Below are 27,832 nucleotides of genomic sequence, written 5' to 3' on the forward strand. Positions count from 1 at the left end.
TCCTGGCCTCCCTCTCACTGTCCCCTAATTGCCCTTTTAATTATTTCTTCCTTCATTCACTTCTATTTTGACTCTTCACTCTCCCCTTTACCACTACCTTCAGTCATAGAAGGACTAGTAAATGAAAATCCATGTTCTTTGCACACATTTTTCTACCCAATTCCCCCCCCCCCCAAACACACACACACCTTTTTAGGCTGGGAGCTTTCCAGGACATCATCTTCTGGATCTTGTTTGCACCAACAAAAGTGCAATTCCATAGCACCCAAGCAAGAAAGGCAGATAGGTCCAGGAACATCAAAAAAAGGTCAGCTATGCATCCACATCACCAAACAAGCAATGAAACAAGGCTGCAGACAGCCCAAGAAAAAAGCAGAACCCAACTGAGTTTGGTGCAAGCCCCCCTCCCCCCCCCCCAGGGTTCATAAAAGGGTAAGGGAGCAAGGTCTGGCCTTAAATGCATTTCCCAGAGCCAGGGGTGAAGGGCACATGGGTGGGGACCCAAACAAGGCAGATTAGGGTAACTAGAGCCTGCTGGCATCCGTGAAGCCCTAACGAGGAGTGGGCTCTGTGCCAATCAATATCCTTGGGGCTGACTGTGCTGTTAGGGCTGGGCTGGGCTCCCTGCTCCCTCAGCTGCTTTCAGATTTGACATTCAGCCAGATGTTTGGGTCTTAATGTCATCAGCCAGTTGCTGTTGTTAATTCAGTAACTAGATCTTTTTTTGCAAAACAGACATGAAACTTGTAGTACTGGCACCAGCAATTTTGCTCTCTAATTTTCCCATGTTTCAGGCGGAGGGGAAGTTGACACCAGTCTGTTTTGTTCCTTCAACTAAATGAGTACCAGTAACAGCACTCACTCTCTCCCTTTAGGCCAAGGAAAAGATCTTCTGTCCTTTTAGCTCAGGAAAAGATGATCCCTCCTATGTGATCCCTCCCCTGTAACTTCCAAACCCATCCACCTATTTGACTATGTTTGACAGACATATAGAGGCCTCACAGATATTAAATACCTAGAAGCTTAACAAAAACAGGTGGCTGGGGAGATGAGAGAGACACAAGGGGAAATGTTCCTGGCGGAAATGCTGTGGTATGAGCTGTGGTATGGCCTTACACACCAGACAACCCATCCATGCAGAAGATGCCTATAGGAATCATCAACTCTTATTGGCTTGGCTGCTTTTGAAAGCCCATGTTTGTAGCCTTTTCAGGTTTCTCGTGTCATTAGCCTTCCCTCCAAGGAAACAGCCCAAATTTCAGCTTGAGAGCCCGGGCAGCTTTCTCAAGGTGACCTGCAGTGAGCGACAGCTTGCCCGTTGTCTCGTAGCTGCCGGCCTGCAGCCGGGGAAGCGCCAGCAACCAGTGGTGATGAGTTGATGTTTTAGATATATTTAATAGGCGTTGCTAAAAAAAGCCACGAGCCTGTCTAGATATTGCTGTGAATCATTTACAACAACTCAGAGACGCCTCTTTAAAAATGCAGAGCTGCTGCTGTGGCTGGCCATGGTGCAGGGAGCCCTCCTGCTTCCAGGGCGCTTGGAGCCCAAGGGTCCCTGCTTCCCCTGAGCAAGGGAGCAGGCTGAGACTGGGAGAGCATTTGTGATGTTCCTCACCCAGTAAAGGCACAGAACTCTTCCCAGCAAGCCTAAACACCACTACATATTACACCCCTCCATGTGCTAAGGTGCTTCTGCTTATGCACAGAGTTGGCTGTTGGCTGGACTCAAGCATCTGACCTTCTGCTGATCTTCGGGGCACAGGGAAAGTACAGGGCAGAGCAGGAGGGCTGAACAGAGGATCTAAGGTCAGGGAGTTACTCTTTAACAATCCTTTATGCTCGTAATTAAGGACGTTTTTAAGAGGGTTTTTAAGTATGGACCAGCTAAGTTTGGGAAATCGCTGTCTAGAGCATGAGTGATAGTGCTAGTGCTGATGCTCCCAGACGGTCGGATAGGCGGTGAGTGATGTTCTCATTTTGCTGCTCCACGCACCGAGCCTGGGGTTGTATTGATCCAGTTCATCTTTTGCACAGACAGACATCCTTGTTATGTTTCAGGCAGTGCTGATTGCAGAAGGGGCTTGCTGGCAGGGAGAGGGAAGAGAAACCAAAGTTTATGGAGCTGATTCTGATAAGCCAGTGGACCGTAGTGTACATAGAGGAGCCGTGTTGAATTTGACTGCTTTGGTCATCTGAGAAGCTGAATATAACCCTGTTTGGTCTATCTGGGTTTTTTATTTTACAGGCAAAAACCAAAAAGGCCCAAGACAAAGGCGAACGGAGCCATTTTCTCAGTGAGATTAAGGCACTGAAAAAGGAGCTGAAGCAACGAGAAGAAACTGCCATGACTGCAGCCCTTACTCGCGCCAGTGTTGTCCTTGCTACAAATACAGGTGCAAGATCCTCTTTGTTTTCAATATTGTGCCTCACTTGGCAAGACTGACATAAACCATGTGCCATGCAATGCTGTATCTTGCCAGGATAGGAGGGAGGCTTAGATTTCCTGCTCCTGGGAGTTCAGTCAAGTTTGCTGCATGCTGTCAAACCCCTCCCCAGTGGGATCCCCACTGCTTACACCCTGGCATGTTGTTCCACTCTACAATGAAGAGAAGGTGTAGACCACCTCGTGGATCTAGAGTATGGAACTTAGAAGAGCCTTTGGTGGGAGCTAGTGTGGCCCATCTCTGTCAGTTCTGAGTAGGAGCACAGCTTCTAGCGAGTAAACAAGGGCTATTGGAAGTGTGCAGTCTGCTAATTGATTTCATAAATCACATGGATTTGCTTTCCTACTTGGATAATTTCCATGGCTGATGAAATACAACACGTGTTTCTGTAGCCTGGTCTCAGTCTGTGTGTTTGGTTAGTTTTGTAAATCACCCAAGTGGAATAAACCACATGTGATTTAGGGAACTGTTCCAGGTGTTGGTCAGGCAGCACATGTAGGCACATCTACAAAATCCCTTGAAATCAAAGGGAAACACAGTGTTTAAATTTAACACATACTTTAAAACATACTTTTAACAAGTGCTTTTCTAGATCAGATGTGTAATGCTCCAGAGCCCACTTACAATCTTCAAATTTGGTTGCTCAGAGATTACTTGCTGAAGGAAAATATCAGTAATTTTAGGTTATAAAAAAGAACCTCATGGGGTATTCACAAGTTACTAACATGAAGGTAAAATGGAAGAAAATTCTTTCCAGTAATTATTTGCTGGGAATTGAGCTTTCACTTCTTGTAGCTTTGTGTAAAAAAAAATGGGGGAAGCTTTCTTTTTTTCAATAAAACTGTTATTTTGTACTAGGCATTGCGATGATCAGATTTGATTATCTCCTGGGGCTTGCTAGCCTGTTTGGAGGTCTATGCAATTCTGTTTCAGTGAAAGGCAATGGAAAAACAAAGGGTTTGAACTTTCTTTTCCTCGGTTAAGTAATCTTGGTATTTGTTTCATACCATCTAGTTTGATGGGAATTATTTATGCAAGCCAAACTGCTCTGTTGCTAGGTTCAGCGGACGGGGAATTTAATCATGGCAACACAGAGGGACAGCAGTGACCTTTAGTTAATGGGAGTTCAATAAGTTGAGCTGCAACACTGGAGGGGAAGGAAACCATCTGCACAGCTGCACGCCACATAGGGACAGTTTTAGACAGAACCTTTCTGGTTATTTTTCTTTTCCTTCCACCTGCAGCGTGGTAAAACTGCAAAAGTCAAGTTCCAACTGTATGCCCCTTGTTATCAGCATGGACTGACATAGGCTGGATTTTATTTTATTTTTTTAAGGAAAACACAGCATCTCAGTTGACAAACTGTAACATCAGATGTGATGCAGAGCCGTAGAGGCAGCAGGGTTTGCAGTGTCAAAGCAAAATCATTCCTAATCAGTTGCTTTTAGTGCTACATTGCAATAGCACAGGAGCTTTTGAAAAACATTTCTGTAAACGCTGTGACTAAAATCTCCTTGTCTAGTACCCTGGCTTCTTCATCATTCTTTGCTCCTTTTGCATCTTCTTTTTCTTTTGAATTGCAGTGGTATTTTGATGCCTGGGAAACTCACTGTTCTGATTGATGCATGGATCAATATCGTTTCATGTCTGGATTATAGCAGGACCCGGGTGAGGGTTATGTGGTTGACAATACAAAATGAATGTCTGACCTAAAAAACAGCTCATGCCCTGGCTGACTACAGTCTCTTGTGTTTTCCTTCTCCTCCTCTCATGAGGAAAGACAGGGGAGCATAGCCAGGGTCAGCAGGGTTGAGGAGTCTGGGTCTCAACTGATCTTTCCCCTTTGGGGTATCCCTCAGTATACTAAGCAATCTCAAATCTGTCATCCTTCCAGTTCTGGTTGGTGAGAACTTTTGTTTGCATTTGAGGGCAGAAGGAAAGTGGGTGTTCATTACTGCTTTTGCTCTACTTTTGCTCTGGTGAAGTATTCGAGCATATTGTTCTGTTTATCAGCTGTGTTTCACTGCTGTTTTCAAAGATGCTTTGGAAGCTTTTGGCCCCAGATGCCAGGGCAAAAAAGGACAAACAGAAATTGGCAAAAACAACTCTGACACATACATGTAAATGTATATTTATTTGTCATCGACTGCAGAGCTGAATCTCTAAATCTCTGCAGAGAAACATCATTCTACCTCCCTCAATCACAATTAAAGCATGTAGGCTTTGCTTTAAAAACATGTTGTTTGCCCTTCTGTTTTTCCCTGCTAAGCTGTGCACCTTGTCCTTTCACTAGGTGCTTCCTCGGATGGTCCACTGAAGCTGCTTCCTGAAGATCACTTTGATCTTGTGGTGATAGACGAGTGTGCACAGGCCGTGGAAGCCAGCTGCTGGATACCTCTGCTGAAAGCTCCCAAGTGCATCCTGGCTGGGGATCACAAGCAGCTTCCCCCCACCATCATCTCTCACAAGTAAGGAGCAGTTTGTGGCCACAGGTTCTGTTGTTTGTGCTTCTGGACACCTCAAGTTTCAACACATTTCATTAATGCAATTATTTAGCAGTGTCCTCCATTGGCTGGGCTTGGTCACACAGCCAGAATTACATCAGACCTGTTCTACCCAGAGCCACTGCTTAAAGTTTAATGCACCTCCATCTGAGCAGGCTTTCTTACAGCACAAGGACGTGACAGTTGTGTTACCTGCTGCTGACTCACATAATAGCACAGCATTGGTAGTCAGCATGGCGCTGGAGAGCCTCCTTTTGTGCTGATAATTGCATGCTGGGCAACTGCTCAAGGGCTTGTAAGGGTTTTGAGATTGCAGACAGGGAGAGCGATTTGACAGGCAGCCTTTGGCCCCGCTCAGGAGCTTTTGTGAGTTCTCCAAGGCGTGAGCACCTTGCCCACGAGGCTTTCAGATGTGCAGGAGCTGAGATGTGGCTTACAGGAGCCTGCATACCAGATCAAGTTTTTAGGCTTGAGCATAGGAGGGTTGCCCTGGTAGAGGCACTAAAGGAAACCTCAGAAACTGAAGGCAATTCTGTGCCAGATCCAGCTGTTTGTAGTGGGAATGTAGTTGTCACAGAGTGACAGGGACATGTGAGCTTTTGAAATACTGCCGTGCCCATTCTGCATAGGGCTTCTAAGCTGCAGGGGCATGATCTGGCTGCTAGATTGCCTGCCTTCTCTGAGATTGCTGTTTGTCCATGTTCTGCATGCAATTAAAGCTTGTGTATCCACAAGAGAGGATCCTCCATGCAAAAAGCAAGGCAGACAGGGAGGATGAATGCAATAAGGGCATTTGTACAAGGGGCAGGTCCTTGTGAGATAAAGAGCATGAGATGAGAGGATACTGTCCTGACTGGTACTGCTAGGGAACTGATGGTGCCTTCAAGCATGCTTATCTGCATCCTTCCATCAGCCAGCTGAAACGTCCCCCAGCTCTGAAGAATTAAAGGTGTTGAGCTTGCATTATTTGATTTAGTTTTTGCCTTTAGTGAGAAGGAGTACTGTGCTAATACAGGATTACTCAAAATTGTGTATACATTAATAGATGTTTTTCCTGAGAGATGTGTCATTAGTTGAGTTTTTTTTTTTTGATTCTGCTTGTTTATGAGCACTGTGTTTGAATTCTTGGTTTTCTCTGTTTTGCACTGAAATTTTCAGACTGGCTGGAAAAGTTGTTTAAAAAAGAGTTTAAAATACTGCATGTCAGCCACTGAAGTTAGTAAAATGGTCAGCAAACAGAAGGTGAATAAAAGCCAAAAATTTGTAGATTTTCAAATGATTGTTTTTAAGAAAAATAATCTGTTTTTCTGTGTGAGGTTTTCTTCCACCTGGCAAGAAGGGTAGCCTAGTTTACCTTCTCTTTGCTGACTACAGGCTCTGTAGAGTGAATTTAGGCTCCTGCTCAGATTAATCCAAGTCTTCTCTTTCCTTTATTAAATTCTGCCTCTATGGTTCTGCATTTATTCATTTAACATATTAATGTGGGACTTGGCCCACTGAGATGCTGCACCACATTATCACACGCACCACACTGATTATAAAACTGCAATATGTATAACACACACATTAAGAACAAGTAGTTTGTGGAAAAGATCTGTGGCTACTGTAAATTGCCTGTGCTTTGAGGGGGATACTCTGAGCAGTACTTGGGAGCTTTCTGGTAGTTTAAAATATAAATGCAGGCATGTTTATCTTGCTCTAGATCTGGAATTACTGAACTGGCTTTGTGCACAAGCAGAGAAATAGTTCTGACTTCATAAACTTTCTCCTGCTTCCAAAAAATAATTAGCCAGATACGTATCTATAACCTCACTTGAATTTTGAACAAGAGAAATGAAACATCCGCAGGAGGCAACAGCTCAGCAGGTGCCTGAGAGACAGTGCAAATAATGATAAGGAGCTGTATCAATCTGGAGACAAAGGCCTGGTTTTTACCTGATGCACAAATGCTCAATGTTTTTAAATCTTTGCAAGTGATAAGCACACTCCTACACAGTCTAGCAGAGTTATCTAGGTTGGTGATCTGCACAAAAATGCCCGTCTGGTACCCCCTAACCTTCTTGGTTTGGTGTTTATTTGCTGTGGCTTTGCAGGCTGTCTCTCCGAGCCCAGGTTTTCCCCATCTGTAAGCTGGGAACAAGCAGCAGCCAAATGGCTGGCCAAGGCCAGGGAGCTGCAGGAAGGCTGCAGTCTGTGCTGAGTGAACTGAGTTGTTCTTAACCTCATCTTGAAAAGAGGTTAATAGTCAGGGACTAGATGAAGGCTAGAGCAAGCTTAGCTCCTGGTAGATCCTTGCTTGCTTGCTGGAGGAGGGATTTGGTTTCTTTGGAATCAGATAACAAAACCATGCCCAGCAGAGAAGAGCTCCCTGTATAATGTACAAGGTACTGCTTGGAGGAAGTTTCTATTTACTAAGAAGAAGAAATTTACAGTTTGGTCCTTCCAATTTCAGTGGTTTTTTTTGTTGTTGGCTTTTTGTTGTTTTTCTTAGAGGGGTGGATGTTGGTTTTTTTGATTGTTGTTTTTAAGTGCTGTGTTCACTTGTTCTGGGCCCAGTGCTCCTGCCACAGTAATGCTTATTTATTAAATCAGAAGTTTGAATTGGATGAAAACAATTACCAAACACTCACTGTGGTCCCAAAGCAACAGCTATTGGAATTGCCATGTGCTAGTGAAGCAGACAGGGCTGCCCAGCCCCAGGAACAGAGCCTAGAGACTTTCTTCCCCAAGAGTGAGGCAAAATGTAGTAGAAATACCAATCCTGCTGCTGCGGCTGAGTGTCTCTAGCACTTGACTGATGACAGTTTTGCCTGCTCTTTGAAACGAAGCAGATTTTTTTCAGAAAAGCTCAGAAAACATTATACCACCTGCCCAGCTGCTTTCTTCTGGCCTCTCACTCACAATGGCTGATGTCAGGAGCCTTTGCTGGTGCTGCTTCATGGAACTGACAGCAGGGAGCTCTTGTGTTTGGTAGGACCCATCTGCTGCAGATCTGCTGCACTTTTCTTTAACTCAATTTTGAGTTCATTTGACTGTGCAGTGGAAAGCTGCCACTAGTTTGCATCTCTCCTGCATTCACAAGTGAGCTTAACGTCCTCTTTTCTCCATCAGAAACTGTTTTGCCCCTTCGATCCTACGGTTACGACTTAGACCATGCTGTTTAACCTTGCTGTTCCCGTTCTTGTTCTTTAAGAAGAGCTTAAAGGTTTTGCTTTCCTTCTGTATTTTTAAACCCCAGCTGCACAAAGAACTGGTATTTGTAAAATTAAGAGAGGGTGCTGGCAGAAGTCAGATCTTCTGGCTTTTCAACCTTGTCAAGGTTAACAACTGTGCAGGGAAGCCGGTTGTTAGGTCAGCTCCCATCTCGTGGAGTAATCCCTTTTGGACTTCAGCGATGTTTAGACACTGTCGCTCTGTGCCCTACCTAAGTTAAATAGATTTAAAATAAAATAGGACAGAGAGACCGTGGGTCTGAGTCAACAGCGTTAGCAGTTCTGTATTTCAGCCTGACTTACCAATGAATTATGATCTGAAAAACTTGCTATGCAGAAAACATTATTGCGCAGGGCATCGGCACGTCCATGACCCAAGTGCTGCTCAGACACGACACCAGTCCCCAGCTCAGCCTTGTAGACAGTTGTATTTTGGAAGATAAAGTGCAAAAAGCCAAGCTGACTTCAGCTTACACAGAAGAAATACAGGCTGGGCTTGTAAATGCTGCCACGCTCCAGGCAAGCCTCTCTGTGCTTAGGTTAAAAGGCAAAGCTGCTGCAGCGCTGCTGGCAGTGCAAGCCAGTCTTCTCTCAGTTTTCCAAATAACTCCTGAAATGCTTTAGCTAATGTGAAGGAAATCCATCAAGGCGTGGAAGTCCTGGAGATCTTCAGCTCTGTACAAGTAGGTAGCAAAGCTGAAACCTGGGTTTATGCCTGCACTCTGAGGAAAGCCATCATATGAACTCAACCAGAGTAGTTGGCCACAAGAGAAACTGTACAGGAGTGAGCCAGAGGAAACACAGCTTTCTGAATTAAGCTGCTTGTTCAGCTTCCTGTATTAATTACTTTTTAGGACATTAATTTAAGTATTGAAGGACTCCAGCTAATATTCCACTGTGTCAGGCATGGTATATAATGAAAGACAGCCCGTGTTATGATGTGAAGAAACAGTTTAAAGGGACAAGAAGAATTATTTTCCCCACTTGATACAGGAAATCTGTGATGGCTTCAAGACCTGAGCAAGGTCTCTTGAGCCCCAGCCTGGCATTTGTCTGTGTGTCTTTCCTGCCCTTCCCCTCACTGCTAAAAGCTGGCATCTCGTTAAATAAAATGATTTTAAATTGGGCGTTTTAAAGCTTTGATCGTTGATCAGATGATCAACTGGGAAGACTGAGAATGCAGAAAAATAAGTGGAAAATGAATTTCAACTGGAAAATAAAGCTTTCTGAGCTATTTATGGCTTTACCTTTCATCTCAGTGGGAGCCCCTGGTAGCAACTCCATAGACATTAATTGCAGATGGGTACACTCGTAGGTATCAGCTTCCATATAGAAATCAGAGTGGGTGCTCCTCTGGCAGGCACTGATCTGCAGCCTTCCTTCCAGACCTTGCCACTGCTTGGAAACAGCAAAATTTGCCTCTTTTCTACCCAGAGTACCATCACATCCTTCATCTCTGCGGTCTCTGTAGAACAGAGGGCTCTTGGACAGACTGAATCTGCAGAGGGTTTAAATAGCGTGGTATAGAGTATTTGTCCTGTGGACAAAAAAACACAAAAAACAACATGGGATGGCACATGTCATGCTGGTGGAAAGCAAAGCTGTGTAATGCTCAGTGAAAGGAGTTTTTCTTTCAAGCTCTGTTGTGTCCTGAAAGCCCCCAACAAGCCTGTGATGGAGAGGATGTGCAGTGAAGTCCAGCTGGAGCAGCTGACAAAATTTGGCTGCACTCTGTGAACCTCCTTGTGAAATGCAAAAGCTAACAAATCTTGATCAATTAGAACAACTTACTTTGAGAAATCCAATTACTTTTCAAACAAACGCCTTTAAAAATGAGCAGCTCTTTTCCTTTATGCATCTGAACTCCAGCCTTGTTTTTAATTGCTGCCTGAGTGAAAGCATTTGCTTTATTGACCAGGGTGCGGATTACAGCTCTCCTCTTTGCAGCACAGCCCCTTCCCAACCCGAACAAAGCAGAGGCTGGAGAGCATCACTTTGTGCTTTTCCCAGCTGTGGCCCCTGCAGGCTGCGAGACGCAGCATGAAGGCGGCTCCCTTCTACCTCCATGCTGTTGGGTATTTCCAAGGATTAATTAAGGAGCCCAATCATCCACCAGATCCCCCTTTGGTTAATGGAAATAGATAAGCTATTTCCAGGGATGATTCATGCCGAGGACTCAAATCCTTCCACCTACCTTCCTCTTCTCCTCCATTGATGACAGCAGACCTGCAGTGGGTGGACTCCTATTTTCGGGGCCTCAATGCAGGGTCTAAAGTTAGCCGGGATGAATCTGGGCTGCCAGAAGGATCATCTGTTACTACCGGGTGTGAAGTCAGTCCTGCCCAAGTGGGAAGTCTCTGTGAAACAGGAGGGCTTTTAGACTTTCTAGATGCCATACTGCAAGCACGAGAAGATGAGCAGGCTGCCCCCTAGGTTGTGCTCAGCGCTGGGAGCTGGGCCCTGTCTGGTGCAACTACTTTTTTGTTACCTGCTTTTTCTTCCACATGTTTATCATTCATTCAATTATTATTAATTTTTTTCCATTTGAGGAGAAGGGATTTTCGGTGGGGGGTCTGTGGGATGCGCTTCTTTCATGCTTTTTGAGGTAGCTCAGGATGCAGAGCAGGAGATGTTTTGCTCCTGTTGGGTTGTCTTGTCTCCCCCACTCACACTTTACAAACCTTATACCTAGATCTTGTCCACGTTGGATGTATTTCCTCTGAGAGGGCTCCCAGCAATGGCAAATACCCATCCCTGCCTGTCCCCCTCTCAGCAGCCTTCCTCAAAGCTCACTGACGACAGCTTCAGGCCTCACACCGTTTTTTTGGCCTGGTCCCAGGGTGCATCTCAATTTCTAGACACTTTCTGCTGTCTGGCAGGAACATTTGTTTTCCTTGTTTTCATTTTAGTCCTCATTCCTTCCTTTTCTGACATCCTAGTTAATTTGTCTCCATGTCAGGGCTTTGACTTATTTATTTGTTTTTACTCTCTTCAGATACCTGCAGATACTTATCAGACCTCTTGTTCTCAGCTAGTGTCTTAGACAAGCCCAGGGATATTTTGCTTTCGTGTTTGTTAGCAGTCAGCCTGGGTGCCTCCACCATCCAAAACCCCTGTGCTAGACCTTCGGAATAACTTTGCTGAATTGCACATCAAGGTCAAAATGGATTTGCTTTCAATTTCTCACAGAAGAGCAAATGTCAGGCCTAGGTTTTCTTTGCTAGCCTCTGCAGCTGGAAATAACAAGCTACCCTGCTCCCTTGTATTTGCAAGGATTAAAAAAAAAAAAAAAAAAAAAGAAATCCACAATATCCAGAGAAAAGGGGAGTTCTGAACAGCCTCACTTACTACTACTACTTTACTTCTGTTTGTGAAACCTCTTAAATCTATACCACGATAGAAAATCTCAGGGCACAAACCAGAGGACAGCTAATACTCTGCATGTCCACAGCAGCCTCGGCCTGTTTTTGACATCCTAGAGCTCTTGAGGTAGGCACACACAATAAAATCCTGTTATTTATCCTTCTCCAGACTTTGCTGTCTGAACTTGGTGATATACGCTGGGAATCAGAGTGTCTTACACAGGAGACCAGCTACCCAGAGAGTGAATAAGGAATGATGTAACGTGACTGAAGGTACAGCTCCATCCCCCCGTGGGAAACACTTCCCATTTACTCCCCCGATAAAGATCATTCTTTACATCGATGTGGCAGGCTGGCTCCTCACGCCCAGCCCATAAAGGATATTTCACACCACGGTGGGCACAAGAGCCTTTGAACTACTTGGTTCCACTTGGCTGCAGCTGTCACTGTTAGCCTTACCTGTAAAGAGCAGCACACAGCACCAGGGCCTCATCCTTCCTCTTTGGGATCCATCCAGGTACCCACACGAAGGCATATTCAAGCCAAGTGCAGCCTTTTCCTGCATATGAACCAAGGCAAAACCAGGTTAAGAGCAAACACTGGCTTCTGTGGGCTTGTTTGGGTAATCTTGGTGTTTCTATCTTAATGTATTTTAAAGCAGATGTTTTCTGAGCATCGAGAATATGGTTCCGTCTCTCCACCTTCCTATCCCAGTTTCATATCTTAAGCAACACTTAAAAGCTTTTGCTCTGTGCTGCATTATTTTGTTGGCATAGGGAGCAACCGTTGCAGGAATTAACTGAGCTGTAAATAATAGGAAACTTATTAACAGGTGAAATATTCGTGAGCAGCTTAATATCCTCATTATTAATTCAACATATAACCTCATGTAGATCCCTGCGGTGAAACCTGTGCTGTTAGTGTATAGAAGAGTGCTATTTCCAGGGCTTACTGTGAGATTTTAATGCCTCCCCCATGCATTATTGTATATCATTAGAAGACACCCTTCAGAACGTTTGTTGTTAAAAACCACTGCTTTTTTTTTTTCCTGCTGGTTCTGCAGAATAGTCAGCTTTTGACCTGCAAGAACTTGTGAGCCAGGGGAGGAGAGTAAAGGATAAAAGCAAAGGGGAGATACCTGGGGAGATACCAGCGTGGGATGAACGAAGTCTGGGGTCTCTGCAGGGAGTCCTATCAGCATGTAGGCTGGACACAAGGCCACAACACAGGTCCAGCATCCATCCAGCAAAAAAACACGGGATCCAAGTGACCTACAAGGTTCGTCCAGCCGGCAGAGACAGGACATAACTCAGTAGGAAGTGAAGGCAGCTCGCAGCTCTGTGCCAGTGCTTTTCCTTGCTTTCCTGCTGGGGGACAGCAGGAGAGCCGCACTGCTTCCTAAATTGCCATGTTTCAGGAGCAGCCCAGGGGCTGGGAAGCTGTAAAGGATTCACGGCCACCCTCAGCAGGGGCCATGGTCAGCAGCAGAACACACAACACAGCTGGAAGCTGCTGTCACATAACCCCGAATATCCTCACTGCACCCCTGCCAGCCCTTCTCCTGGCCTCTGTGGCTGTGTACACTGTTTAGTGCTCATTATGTTAAAACAGCCTTTGAAAAAGCAGCGCTGTCTCCAAAATCCTGCAGCCGTGACCGTTTGCAGCTTATGATCCTTTTTTTTTTTTTTTTTTTTTTACCTCCTGTGTACTGCATTCTGCAATCTCGCAAGGAGGAGGGCTAATGAGACTCGACTTCTCCCCTCAGAAAAATCTCCCCTCAATTTTCCCTTCTGCAGTTTTAATGAATTTGCAGTCTCTTGATACATTTACCAAGCTGACCGTTAACGTGACAGAGCTGGCCGGCGCAGCAAACACGGCGCTCGCCATGGGGCCGCATATTGTTGCCGCGCTTCCCCACAGCAGTAATTGGATGCACGCTGTGCCCCTCGGCCTCAACAGAAACAATTTTCTCGAGCTGTTCCCTGTCATCATTTCACCATTGCCGTGCTTGTTCTGTGTGTTCTGGGAGCAACCACGAGTCCAGGACAAGGCTCAAAATGCTCAAAATGAGTAACTCTCACACCGCGATTCCTCTCCTCCTTCCTCAGACAGCGCTGCGATGAGATGTGTCTGACAAACCCTTTCTGTACGGCAAAGAGAAAGCAATAAGGCTCCTGGAAGGCTTACTTCATTAGCAGGTTTATTAATTTGTGTCGCCGGGAACTCTGCCATAAGTGAGGGAGTGTTGGTTTTCTTGATGGGCCATAAAGCAACCTTGGTCTGGGTTGAGCAGCCAAGGGGTAATGAGAACGCTTGCATGTCAAGTGTCTCCATAAAACACCAGTAAGATCTGGCTGTGCTGACACCAAGTGTTTTAAGATGCTTGTAGGGTCAAGCTGTAGTAATAATGCATGAGGTGATCTTGATGCCACTGCTGAGCTAGGGGTAATGTGAGTACAGCGTTAGGCTGACCGATGTGCTACACACAGCTTGTATGAGGAGCTCAAGGATGTTGAGGAGATGAGCTTACAGGTTAAGAGTATTTTGTTCTGGAGTTGTTTACCCATGCTGGGCATCCTGACTCCTCTTACTCAAACCACGCAGAGTGAATCTGGGTGTGAGAAGTGGCTGCTCCAGGCAGGGATGGCTCCTAAACCATTTGTGTCTCCCACATGATGGTGGCAATGCCAGCAGACATTGCCCTGTGGGAAAGGGAAGCAGGCATCTCTCCATCCCGACACATTCAGACCGATCTGGTATCTGTGAAAGTCTATCCCTGAGGGCTTCATCCTGCTGGGAACCTCATGCTGGGGATGCTGTAGCCGCCTTCTGCTCCCTCTCCACTCCCCACTGGGACCCAAGTGGAACACACGAGGAAGGCCAGGGAGGTAAAACCATCACAGCAAGGGGCAGAGACATACAAGGGTGCTCAGCAGGGTCTAGAACATGCATCCAGGGTACTCTGACAGCATTTCTGCCTCACACTTTTAGCACTGCTGGGCACTGTGTTCAGTTCCAGCTGCATCACTACCACAGCCATGTCCGTACCAAGAAGACGCTTATTGATTCTTTAGTGCAAACAGGGTTAGATTCATACAGACATCTAGACTCCACTTCTGACTTGCTTTTCCCTTGCAGGGCTGCTGCCAGCGGCCTTTCACTCAGTTTGATGGAGCGTCTTATCGAGAGGTACGGGGAGAAGATCATGAAGATGCTGACGGTGCAGTACCGGATGCACGAGGCCATCATGCAGTGGGCTTCCTCAGAGATGTACAGCGGCCGGCTCACTGCTCACCCATCAGTAGCCCAGCATTTGCTCAAGTAAGTGACTTATTCCTTGGTGGTGTAACTGAGCAGAGATGTCTTTTTTATCCCAGTGCATGTGGGGTTTGTCCCTTTCCCTGTGATGGAGTTTTCCATTCCTCCCTGTGATGGCATTTCTCTTTCGTCCTGTATTTCACTGAGGAAACATTCTTTGTAACAAGAAGCTATGCAGAGTTATGTTCCATTTCCTCCGTTGGTATGATAAATGATTATTATCATTGGTATGATAAATGGTTAAATAAAATCCTCTTGCACCTGCTGACAAAATACAAAGACCTGACCTGCAGTGGGATGACCCCAAGCAGCGTTTCTCTGCCTCAGGCTTTCACTGGGGGTAGGGCCAGATGCTGACTTTTACTGTTTTTCCACATGTCCAAGCAATTATGTGGACCACCATGTCCCAGAATTGACATCAGAAAGATGAGAAAGCAAGATTCCCTTTCTGGCTTGGATAGTTTTACTGCCAAGCCAGCACCTGAGGCAGGTCCAACAGCATCAGATCCTTGTCTGCAACACTCCTTGTCTGCAACATTTTACCATTCCTTTGGTAATTCAGAGGAAATGACTAGCGTTTCTTTTCCATTGCATCCTGGGACCAGCAATTGTTTGCCAACACATGCTGTGACTGTCAATAATTGGTGCTTTTTAAAACTGCACTCAGCAGAATTCTTGGGAGGTGAATGGGAAAACATTAATTCTCTCTGTTGGACTTGGAGAAGCACAAAATACCACAGTGCCTGTCTGCATTGTGCTTTTGTATTTTTAGCAATGCTTTTTTTTTAATGCAGATATGTAGGAGTTGGAAAAATTGAAATTCCCCTAGAATCTCTTCATCTCACAGTGGAAATAGAAAGAGATAGCAGGAGTAGTTTTGGACAGAGACAGCTGGAGAGGCCATCTTGTTGTGCTCGTTTCATAATTATCTTACTTGTGAACAATGTGAACAATGCTGTGAGATAGGAACCTGTGCCCAGACAAGAAGAACAAGCTTTGTGTTTGAGACAGCCCCGACACCCCCATCTTCATCTGCTGCAGCCAGCGTGGGGATTTCTGCATGTGTCAGCATGCTCTGCAGCAGGGCTTCAGCTCTACTTACAGCAGAGAAGCTATGCTGAATAATGTCATGGTTTATATATATTTTGTATGTATATATATATATATGTAATTATATAGGTGTTGTGCAGTGAGGTCTTTAAGTAAAAAGGCTTCTTTCTGATGGTTCATCTCTGCCAGGAGCTCAGCTGAGATGGACAGGACTCATTCAGCAATGTTTTAGCCACAAGGATCTAATTCCAGGACTGGTGCCATACAAAATGCACTTCTCAGTTGTTCTTGTTCCTTGACATGCCGATTTTCCCGTTTAGCTTCACAAATTAAAAATAGCAGCTAATGAGAAACCCCAGGCAAAATGGTTTGAAACCGTTAAAATAGGAGCTAATTGAAAAGTTGAAGTTAGCGGACTGTTATTCTGATGAGCTGGCTAATTTTTATGGTTGATAAAGGAGTGAATGTCTTTCTTTTCAGCCCACAGGACAGCTTTGTCCCTGCTCAGGGCCCTTTCCTGCAGATATCGATGTCTAAACCTGTAATCAAATCTGCCAGCCCACAGCCCTGCTGACATATCGCATGAATACAGCAGTCTTCAGCTCAGGCACTAGAGCACATAAAATTATTTCTGTGCTTTTGTAGAAGACAGATAAGGCAGGGCCTTGATACTGGACCACAATCCTCTTATATTTGGGTTGCTAGTACAAATTCTTTCATGATATTTGTGACCACCTCGTGTCTTTTGTTGACTTAGGCCAAATGATTTGCTTAATGCAGTGCCTGAGTGAGAAATAAGCAAGTTTTTTGACTCGGGTAGTTCACAGAAAACCTCTCTTACAAGCAGAAGCGTCCTAGGGAAGGCTCAGGAGTGCCCACAGGAGTTACCTGCTCCTGCTGAAGAGCAGTCAAACCCCGGACTGCAGCTGCAATAGCCTTTACCCAAACTCTGGCTTTGGGGCTTTTTGTTACCTCCTTCCTAAGGGCTGGTGGCCAATGCTTGAGGAACCTGAGCAGTCCTGAAACACGGTGCGAAGAGCTGGGTTCCCATCTCTGCCAAACACATTTTGAGATATTCCTTTGAAGAAAGATCCGAGGTGATCTAGACCATAATCACCGTGGCCTTTCTCTGAAGAGCATCGTTGATGCAAGTCTCGTCTCCTCTACCTGAAACACAGACACGAGGCTTTGAAAGACCTGCAGCTCTGCTCTGAATGGCTTCCTATTTCCTTACCAACTTCTGCTCTGACTTCAGAGGCACTTTGTCTGCCATCTGCTAGGGATTTCTCCAGCACCATCTTTTCTCACAGAAGGGAACTTTGTTTTCCTGCAGTGTCTTTTTGAGGGGGGGAGGAATATTTCCAAGGGAGCAAAACCTTCTTCCCACATCCCCCTTCCTTCTGAAATGGGTGACAAAGCACATCAGAAACCCCCACACATCTCCGGAATAAAGTCCAAGAGACTGCAAGCAGTATTTTCCAACATCCAAAACATTTGTGACTCAATCTGTGAGGAACTGGTTTGAAAATCACCAGCAGCTTCTGCTGTCAGTTTTTTAAAGCGCTGGGTGTCCTTTCTCTTAGCACATTTTTGGGGGCCAGCACCCTCTCACTGATGGGAAAAATGGGGGAACCCCTCCTAGTAGGACCCTCAGAAGCCAGAGTGCCCCAACTCACCCAGCTGGGACCAGCTCCTCCCAGACAAAGCACTGGGTCCCCAGATGCCACAGGGCAGCACACTGAGCCTGGACCAAGTGTCTGGCTGCATGGATGACTGAGTTTATCCTTGGAGGGCAAGAGTCCCTCCAGGAGCAAAAATCCATCCCTGGGTTAAACCACAACAGCACCAGAGATCTTTTCTCCAAGGTAACAGCTGGCTCTGCTGCAATCTCTTAAAAAAGAGTGAATTCTTCTCTCCCCTGCAAGATTTATGCAGGTAGTTAGTCCTCTGAAGCAGCATTCCCAGGGTTGAGGTTGTTCCTGGCATCGAGAGATGCTACGAGGTCTTCCTGTGGCCACTACAAGCAGATAAAGAACCAGGATTTTCTATGTGGAGACCTCAACTTTCTGCTCACTGTAGGAGTGGGGAGCGTGCACCCCGGGTACTTTTGCAGGGCTTTGGCTCCCCAGCATAGCTGTGCTGGTCTCTGTACTTCCCAGCCATGCATCACAACAGCACTAGCTTCAAGACAGCAGAAAAATGAGTTTCAGTCAGGAGAGGAGACTCTTGTTGTCACTGCAATGAATAATGTCCGGAGTCCATGGGAAACGGGGCAGTCGGAGGCATACAAATGCAGTGCTGGGAGTCCTCAGGAGGAGAGGCTGCAGGTGGAACTGCAAACTGGCTTTGCCTTCACTTCCCTGCCTGTCATTTGGAGTTAATCCTCCTCTTCGATGGCTTGCTGTCTGCCATTCTTATTTGCAAGGCTCTCCAGAGGCACAGCTCTCCTTGACTAGCACGTGAAGCACCGTAACACCTTGTTTCAGAGCTCTCTTGCCATCTCTGGGCTTTCTCTTCCTGCCCTCCATCCCCAGTCCTCTTCCTAGGCTGTGAATTCAGCAAGCAGCTTTCTCGAATAATAAAACGCGGCTTATTAAATTTCATTATTTTCTTGTGAATGCAGAAGCTTTAGATGTAGAAAGGATGTGAAAATCCAATTCCTCTGTGGCTCCCTGGGCTGCACTTTCTTGTCTTGCCCAACAGCACTGCTGTCAAATTTCCAGTAATGCTTCTTTTCCCTCTGAGAGCAGCTGCCACGTCTCCCTAGGCCTGCGTAGCTTTCCTGTTTGAGGTCATTTGAGTGAGATGCTGCCACCCACACACACCCCTGCCTACAGCAGCTGGGCTGTGCAGCAGAGGCACTGAGAAAGCTCGCAGTGCTGCTGGCTGACCCAGCTCCTCGTTCAGGGAGTAATTTAAAGCACGATCCCCCAGCGCAGAGCGATAAAGGCTCCTCAGCTGTGGCTTCCTGGCATTGCCAGACTTCCCTGGGGCTTTGGGACTTCCTCTGCTGGTGGCTGTGGTTGCAGTCCTGGCACTGAACCCAGGAAGTCTGGAGATAAAAGCCCGAGACTCCCCCCAGAGCTAAAGGGCCCTGCCCAGTTATCACTGTACGTGGTAGGCTTTTTGGTAGCATCACTGCGAGCACTAAAAGGACCAGAGTTTGGAGAGACTCAAAGTGGGGGGATCTCAGTTCTCAGATGGCTGTGGTTGCCCCACAGCCTTGTCCCTGGGAAGCAATACCCAGCTGTGTTTTCCCCCTTTGCCCTTGCTGTGTTGCTGAGAGGAGTAAGCGACCAGACAAACGAGGGCCCTTCTGGCCCAATTTCAGTGCTGTCAGCTGGCCCTTTCCCAACACCCTTTTTTTTGCAGGGACCTACCGGGAGTCACCTCCACGGAAGAGACCACGATCCCCTTACTGCTCATCGACACCGCCGGCTGTGGCCTGCTTGAGCTGGAAGTGGAAGACGAACAGTCCAAGGGCAATCCAGGTACCACTGTTCTGGGCAAATTGCAAGAATTCATCGAGGTCCTCAGCCTCACGGCTCAGTCACGGTGCTGAGATGCTCCCCCTGAGATGCAGGTGGGGTCCCCAGGGAGCCAGGCACCGGAGGCAGAGCTGAGGGCTAGGGCAGGGTGGGGAATACCTGCAGCAGATACCTCACACAAGAGAAATAATACTAAGCACGGCACAAGGCTGTTTCAGAGAGGCTGTAGACGTGGCTCAGAATTGCCTCCCATTCATCAGCTGCTTTCATAAAGTCCCACGTGGCTGTTCTCCATGAATCTTCCCGAGACACCGAGCTCCATGTGTTTTTCTGGCTTAAAAAATAGGTTTCATTATAAAGATTGAGTGTGAAGTCGGGCTCCATAGCCATTCTCATAAAGCAGGAGAAAATATGAAAATGAAGATGCTGCCTCCTTTGCGTCCCTGCATTCACAGCAGGCTGAATGGATGTGATCTGCTCTTCGGGGATGCTGCTCGTGCTCCTCTACGCTTAGTCTGGCTTGATAGTGCTTAAGAGGCTCGTGGAGGGCCTTGGCCACCCCTGCCCACCACACGACAAACTTTTCCCCCAGTGGCTGAGCCACAGGCTTCTCTGGCCAGTCCCTCTCATGTGGCCAAAGAGAGCATTTGGCAACACTGCTGCGTGCTTCAGGGATTCATTTGGTTTCCCTGCTGGTGCAGACCTAACACCAGTGACAGATTTCTGAGGCTCCAAGTCCCTCTCCGACAAGACATGGAAAACAAACTGTAAAATACAAAGGCAGATTATTACCAGTTTGATTATCTTTCTCATGAAAATCCACTGGTTTCAGTGCCTCTCGTTTTCCCGTGCACCAATTCCCATGGCCCCACTGAGACAGAGAAAGGCTCTTGCCCCCAAACGGAGATCTAGAAAAACTTCTGCGGGATTGTTCAGGCATTCTAAGCAGGGGATTAAATGCAAGTCTCCCAAAATTTGGCAGGCTGCAGGTGCTGGATTTTTAGACGTGTTTTGCTGCAAAAGATGGTAAAAAAGGCAGGCTGGCAGATAAACGAGCGAAGTAGCTTACACTCATATTTAGCTTGGCCTTGTTAGATCTCTCTGAGGCAGCCACCAGCCTGAGTAGTCAGCTGTTTGTGGCAGGCTGTCTGCAGAGTCTGGAAGCTCTGAGCCCACAGGTCTGAGCACGAGGGTTGTTTCTGTGACCACGGGGGTGTGAGAAATGCAGGAGCTGAAAAGTAAAATAAAACAAAGCTGGGCTTCTTTCAGCCACAGACTAGAGACGTGAATTTGCAGTGAGGTCCACTTCAGAGGGAGACTAAGCCCCTGCCTGGATTATTGTTATCTCTTGGATTAAGGCAGGAGGGCCAGGAAAGCCAGGGGCTGTTCAGAAAGCTCTCTTCCTAAGCATAAGCATAGACAGCTGGTGGCTTGGCAAGGCAAGAAGCAGACAGGGTGCAGCTTCAGGAGTGGGGCTGCGTAGCACATCACCATCTGTCCAAGCAGGCCAGGCTGGGAATTGTTGCTCCCATGCAGTGCTGAACCCCAGGCAGTTCTTGTCTTGGTCTTTCCTCCCTGTTTAAGAGGAGGTGGGCAAGCTTCTCCAAGCCACAGCACTCCCAAGCTGTTGGTTTCAGCAGCCTGAAACCATTCCCGTCACTGTCCCTTCTGCTTTGTGCCCTAGGAGAGGTGCAGCTGGCTGGTTTGCACATCCAGGCTCTGGTGGAAGCTGGTGTGAAGGCACGAGACATCGCTGTTGTAGCCCCCTACAACCTCCAGGTGAGATGATGCTTTCTTTCCCCACGTGCACCGTACTGGATTCAAACCTTGACACTTCGAGGAGGGATCCCAAAATATCCTCAGAGGGAGGAAGGTGGAAGTCAGAAGCAGAAGCCAAATTTCATAATAGGCTTTTATGGCCAACTTCTCAAAATTTAAGCAACTCAAGGCCACGGAGGTGTTGTCAGAGAGCTGGGTTATTTTCCACTCCCAGCATCAAAAGCCAGCACTTGGGAGATGCAAGCACTCGTCCTTGTGGATTTGAGAGGAAGGCACTTCTCCAGAGCAACGTCATTTTAATGCCTTTCACCCAAGGCTTTTCTTTAAACGTGATGTATCTTGTCTTTTCCAGGTGGACATGCTAAGAGAACACCTTTGCCACAGGTACCCAGAGCTGGAAATTAAATCAGTTGATGGTTTCCAAGGGAGAGAGAAGGAGGCAGTGATCCTGTCGTTCGTGAGATCCAACAGGAAGGGTAAGAGTTTGCTGCTGGAGAGCAACTCCGTGGGGAACGGGGAAGAAATGGGAACTGTGATTGCTGAAAGGTCACCGGTCTCGTTGCCAAGTGCTGTGGTTTAATTTCAATTCTGTCTCTAGCACTTCGCTCTGCACCAGTTTACTGGCAAGAAGCTTCCATTTCAGCTTTTTTTTTTTTTTTTTTTTTTTTTTAAATGAACACATTTGCTGTCACAATTGTAGAGGAAGGCTCCCATGCCAGGCAGCAGGTAAAAAGGCAGCCAGGACTGCTTAGTTTTCCAGAATCGAGGCCTCAGAAATGATTAAACTGGAGTCCCAGCTGTGGCACCTATCAGGTTAGCACCACGCTTGCTGGAGTGCTGAGCGCTTCATGCAGAAGGTGGAAATCCATGGGGCTTGGAGACCGCTTCAGGTCACTCGCTCGAAGAAAGTAGGAGCTGGCATCGCAAGTCACGCACAGAAAATGCTCCTTTTGGAAGCGAAATCTGGAGCGGAAAATTGAGTTCTTCTTATGGGTGGCTGCAGGGGAAGTTAATAGCTGGAAAAAAGCCGCAGCCCCGGAGCCACCAGGCTCCTGTGCAGAGCCATCAGCCCGTGCCACGGAGTTTTGTGGCAGCCAGCTCAAGCAGAGAGCACGTGTGGGATCGCCCCCTGAGCCACCTCTCTCCCCCGAGGGGTTCGCTGCCCTTTTCAAACCCCAAACAAGGCACAGCCCTCACTGCACTGACTCGGCTGCTAATGCTGCTGACGCCGAGACAGCCAGCGTGTGCTGGGGGGGGCTGATGTCTGGAAGGAAAAAAAGGGGAAAGGCTGCATGGAAGGGGGAGGTGGTTTGGTGTTTTTAAAGAAAGCCTGGAGCAAGAAAAGCAGCACCGGGGGGAGAATGGAGGTGGGGTGCAGGACTAAGAATAGTCTCTATTCACGAGTGACTCACCTCGCCTTTGCTTAGTGGCTCAGCGGGAGCTGGTGTCCTCTCCCAAGGATGTGGCCCCCAGCCCCATTCTGGTGCACAGCGAGCGGACAAAGCTCAGCCCAGTCCCTTTCCAGGGGCACGAGCAGCTTTTCGTGGTGTCTGGGCACGGCTCTGGTCTGCACAGGATGTGAGAGATGCCGTTAGCACCCTGTGAGACCCAGGGGAGAAAAGCTCCCCTATTTTGTGACCATGTTTCTCAGCTCAGGGGAAGCCAGGCACGGTGCCCAGCAGTGCCCATCCCTGCGTGGCCATCCCGGAGCCAGCAGGAAGCCCTCGTGCTGGATCAGAGGGGCTGACCTTGCCCCTGTAGTCAGGGAAAAACTTCCCTGCCGGCCTCCTCTTCATCCTCAGGAGCTGGGAACTCGAGAGCCGCCCACGCTGCCCTTCTCCCTAGCAGATCCTCACTGAGTCATCCTGGTGTTTGCCAGCTCTTCACTTCTCTCCGACAAAGTAGCCAGACAGCAGACCCAAATTTTGCAGAGCTGCCTAAACGCCTGGCACTGTCAGCCCTGCGTGCACCGCGTGCCTGGGGGCAGGCAGGGGGAGCTCCTCTGGGGTGGTGAATTTCGGATTTCTTCACCTGCAGCTCTCCTGGTGCAAGGGGAGCCTCTTCCACATCACTCCCTAGGCGTTTCCTTCCTCATCCCAGCCTGATCTCACATCCTGGGCTACCCAGGAGATATTTCTCCTCCCCGTGTGCTACGGGTGTCACCCAGCCCTCTCCCCACCCCAGGGGAGGAGCAGGGACCCCAGGGTGTGGCTTTCAGGCCACAAACCAGAGTCAGGAGCCCTGCACCCACAGACAGTGCTGAGCAGACACCTGGTGAGTGACCTGGGGGGGCCTTTTGCTTTCTCCCTGCCAGGTGAGGTGGGCTTCCTGGCCGAGGACCGGCGGATAAACGTGGCGGTGACCCGCGCCCGGCGCCACGTGGCCGTCATCTGCGACACGCGCACCGTCAGCAGCCACGGCTTCCTGCAGCGCCTCGTGGCCTACTTCAGCCAGCACGGGGAGGTGCGCACGGCCTTCGAGTACCTCGACGGCCTCGTGCCCGAGAACTACTCCCACGAGAGCCAGGGCGAGCGGCGGCAGGGCACAAAGCCCCCCGAGGCGCGGCCGGCCACAGGGAGGAAGCCCAAAGCAGCAGCAGCTGCCAAAGCAGCTCCGCGGAAGCGAGAAACACCTTTCTCCCCGAGCACCAGTGGGCCTGGGGGAGAGAGCCCAAGGACAAAAGATGCTACAAACACGTTTAAAAGCATGCTACTGGCATTCCTGGAGAGCAGCGAGGCCCAGCTGGATTTCCCCCCGTCCCTCAGTTCGCACGATCGGATGCTGGTGCACCTCCTGGCGGAGGAGCACGGGCTGCAGCATGGGAGCAGCGGGGAAGGCAAGGAGCGATACATCACTGTCCGTAAGAAAGAGCCTGGGCAGCCTCCAGCCCCCTCAGCTGCCACCCCCAGCCTTCAGCGTCCCCTTCCTCAGCTGCAGGAACCTCCCGGGGAAGCTCCTGCCCCTGTCAAGACAGGAGGAAGCAGCGAGGGCTCGGGAAAAGTGGACCTGAAAAGCCTGCACCTGGAGAGAGTTCAAAGGGAGAAAGCAAGACGGGAGGAGATGGCAAGGAAGCTTCAGGAGCCCGGTGCTGGCCTTCAAGGCGGCAGCAAGAAGAAAGACAAGAGTGAGGCCAAAGGTAGGTCCTTGCTTCACAACCAGCACCATTTATGATCCTGCTTGGCTGGGTCTTGCTGCTTAAGCCCCTTGGCTTTGCCTCCAGACCTCACGTGCGTGGGGCGCTTGGGATGTGGCTCCTGGAAATCTGCAAAAGGGGCTCCCCGGAGCTGTGCTGCTTCATAGCAGCTGCATCACAAGGGTTTTTTTGGGGTTTGTTCTCTGCTTCCAAGTGGGTGCCTAACTCCCCATGTCTCTTCTGCCCTGTCTGTAGGAAAGCCAGCAGTCAAAACCGGGGCGGAGGGCACAACGGAAGAAGATATTGATGCTCTGATTTCTGCTGCCATTAAAGCTGACAACACCTGTGGCTTCCCCCACTGCAAAGCCAGTGTTACAACCCTGGGCCAGCTCTGCCTCTACTGCAACAGGCGCTACTGCCTCAGCCATCACGTCCCTGAGGTACGCCTGGGGCCGGGCAGCTGCCCAGAGGCTCAAGCAGAGTAGGACGTGCCCAGCAGCACGGCTTCAACCGGAGAGTCGTCCCTGTTAAGCTCCCCAGGAAAGATTTCCTTGCAGGGAGGTTAAAGCAGAACTGGCTCAAGAGTAGGCTGGTGATGGCCAAAGATCAAAGATCATCCAACTCCAACCCCCTGCCACGGCAGGGATGCCACCCACCAGACCAGGTTGCCCAGGTTTAGCCAGGCCTTGAACACCTCCAGGGATGGGGCACCCACAACCTCTCTGGGCAGCCTGTGCCAGTGCCTCACCCCCCCCCGAGTGAAGAATTTCCTCCTAACCTCTGACCTTCTTTAGTCTTCTTCCTTGCCGTACTTCCACAGCTGCTTGAAAGCCCCTTCCTCCTCAGATCTGGGTAGAAAGAAAGGAAGAAGACAAAGCTTAAACCGTTGTCAGGCTTTATCTTTTAGTTTTGGTGCCGAGGCAGACAGGTAGGTTTAAACCTCCAGGGCTGGCAGCATGATGCTTTGTGATCAGCCAGCCCTGGGCTTTGAGCCCCTGTGACAGAGCTGATGTGGCTGGTTGGAGGCTGTGAGAAGTACTAGGGCTGAGAGGTGATGATTTTCCACTCATCCACAGCCTTGTGCTCCCCTCCTGCACCACCCAAGAGTAGCTCTTGGCCACGTGGAGCCTCCCAGGGCTTAGCAACATTCAGCAAGCCGACCTATAAATCATCAGCAGAGATTTTCCCCTTGTCAACTGCTATCTGTTTCCATGGCAAAGAGTAGTTGTATTTATGGTCATTCACAATCCGGGTGGGATGGGAATTTATTTCTTGCAGAATCGCCTCTTCCTGTTGAATTGTAATGAGAACTCCAGTGAGAAACAATTGGAAGGATAAAATCCCCTTCAGTGAGTTTTTCTTCCCTTTCAAAGCTCAGCCCTTTTTCTAGAGGTTGTCTGGCAAATAGCCTGGGACCTTCTACCCATGCCTGACCCTCGGGGGGGGATCAGCAGGGTCAGGAGCAGCTTGCCAGGCACTGCCCACAGCTCTTCTCTACCACTGACCTGCCCCAGCAGCAGGGCCAGAAATCTTTTATCAGGGCACAGAGAGAACCAGCTGCTGTCTTCTGTCTGTGTTCCTGAAAACATCAAATGATATAGGGGTCGACTGAGCAGAAGGGATGAACTTTTCAGAGCCAATTTAGACCCGGTGAAGGTGATTCAAGCTGGTGTTGAGCTTAACACGCAGTTGGGTCACCTTAAACACATCCTGTGCTTCAGTGCAGGCCGGTTTTGTAAAAGGTTCACCTGCACAGAGCGAGCCTTCTGATGCCTTTTCTATCATCGCACAGCCCAAACTACCCTAGCGAGGCACATAACGTGGCTGAAAAGAGCTCTTCTCATTTCCCAAGTCACCTGTCCTGCTTCACTCCTTTTCCTGTACTGAGAACATCAGGGAACGGGAGCTCAGTTTTGTTCCCAACTCTCACGTAGGAACCATAAAAGATCCAGCTCCTCACGTGATGAGCAGGAGTCTCCCCCAAACATTGGGAGTTTCGTGAAAGCCATACTTCAGCTGGCCAAAAGGGCAATTTCCCTGCTGTGCCGATCCCGCAAGGAAAGAAATCACCTTTTCCTTTTTGTTTCTTGTTAGGGGAGCTATAAATAAATAGGAAGCGGTCTCAGGGAGCACAAAGCAGGTGGAAGAGCACCTCCAGGCTCCAGCCACAGAAACACCAGGCTCCCACACGTGCCCTATTTCCCACCCGTTTCTCTCCTCTCTCTCCCCAGGTTCATGGCTGCGGGGAGAAGGCCAAGGCGCACGCACGGCAGAGGATCAGTAGGGAAGGGGTTCTCTACCCTGGGAGCAGCTCCAAAGACAAATCCCTGGACCCCACCAAGAGGGCCCACCTCCAGCGCCGCCTGGACAAGAAGCTCAGCGAGCTGACCAGCCAGAGAAAGAGCAAAAAGAAAGACAAGGAGAAATGAAGGTGCTGGTTACTTCTCTCTGACAACCGAGGTCTTTTCTTGGGTTAACAGCTCAGGCTACGAACACCAAAGATGCACTAAAGGGTGGTGCTGAGCCCCAGAGGGAAAGGGGAGCTCTTTCTGGGTGGCAGACAGCTTGGAGCCAGCGTGCCATAGACTGCTGAATAAAGAGTCACCGGGCCTCTGTAAACCCCGGAGCTGCTACGGAGGAAGGAGAGCACTTTCCTTTGCCCCAGCTACCCTTATTGACAAAGTAATGGATGTACACAGAGAGGCTGCAGCGTGCCAATAAAGAGGGATATTAAAACACCTAAAGCAATCAGCTGTCACTGTGACATTTCTCCTGCTCCAGCAAAAAGATAAATGCCTGTGGGCAGTGGGGGGGGAGGAACTGAAAGGCCCCGGGTGACCCTCTCCTCTCCTCTCAGGAGGATGACTAAGGAAATGGATGCTTCCAGCTCTGCCCTCCCAGCTCCTGTCCCTCCTGGACCCATTACCTGGCCCTGTACCCCCAAAATAATCCATCCCCCACCCTGCTTGCTGCCTGCTGATCCTCAGCTCCGTAGCATCTCCTCCACAGCCCCCAGCACCGTTGGCCCCTCTCCTCGATGGCTTGAGGAGGTCCTGATGAACCACAGTTCTTGAACCAGCCCCGAGAAGTGGCTCAGAAAGCCACTTACTGTCCCCAGGGCAGCAAACAAGTCATTCTAGGAGGAAGGGAGAGCTGCTGAGAAGCCTGCACAGAGGAGGGCCTGGAAGAGGAGCAGCAAAACCACCAAACCATACATGCCTTGGCATTTCAGAGCTTTGCAGCTCTTGCCCACCGGCGATTTCAGCCTCACTGAACACCAGGGGAAGGCACTCATCTCATCCTGACCCAAAAAAAAAAAAAGCTCAGCAATTTGCAGGGGCTGCACATGAGGCAAACCTTTCTCTTTCTTTCTTCCCAAACACTAGGCAAAGTAGCTAATAAGCACGTTTTTCCCCTCAAATCTCGCTGCCTGTCAGTACCGGCTACGTGAAAATAAACACAACAAGAAGTGATGCTGAGCATCCCTTGGCTCGTGCCCTGGTCCCCAGGGCCAGCCATGTGTCAGCTCGCCGAGGGACGGC

At 48.7% G+C, this 27,832-nt stretch overlaps 1 protein-coding gene across 1 annotated transcript in view; it reads left to right on the forward strand.

The window, feature by feature from the left end:
- IGHMBP2 (immunoglobulin mu DNA binding protein 2) overlaps positions 1–27,700 on the forward strand; it is a 42,366-nt gene extending 14,666 nt beyond the window's left edge. Inside the window, exons 7-15 of the mRNA XM_082760542.1 lie at positions 2,246–2,393; positions 4,738–4,912; positions 14,661–14,843; positions 19,263–19,381; positions 21,063–21,157; positions 21,510–21,633; positions 23,472–24,293; positions 24,546–24,730; positions 26,522–27,700. Of these exons, the coding sequence (XP_082616668.1) occupies positions 2,246–2,393; positions 4,738–4,912; positions 14,661–14,843; positions 19,263–19,381; positions 21,063–21,157; positions 21,510–21,633; positions 23,472–24,293; positions 24,546–24,730; positions 26,522–26,719 (2,049 nt within the window). The 3' untranslated portion in view covers positions 26,720–27,700. The remainder of the gene's footprint in view (positions 1–2,245; positions 2,394–4,737; positions 4,913–14,660; positions 14,844–19,262; positions 19,382–21,062; positions 21,158–21,509; positions 21,634–23,471; positions 24,294–24,545; positions 24,731–26,521) is intronic.
- Positions 27,701–27,832: the final 132 nt, after the last annotated feature.

This window comes from Aythya marila (genome assembly GCF_965140915.1).
Source record: "Aythya marila genome assembly, chromosome: 5".
In the NCBI taxonomy this organism is placed as follows: domain Eukaryota; kingdom Metazoa; phylum Chordata; class Aves; order Anseriformes; family Anatidae; genus Aythya; species Aythya marila.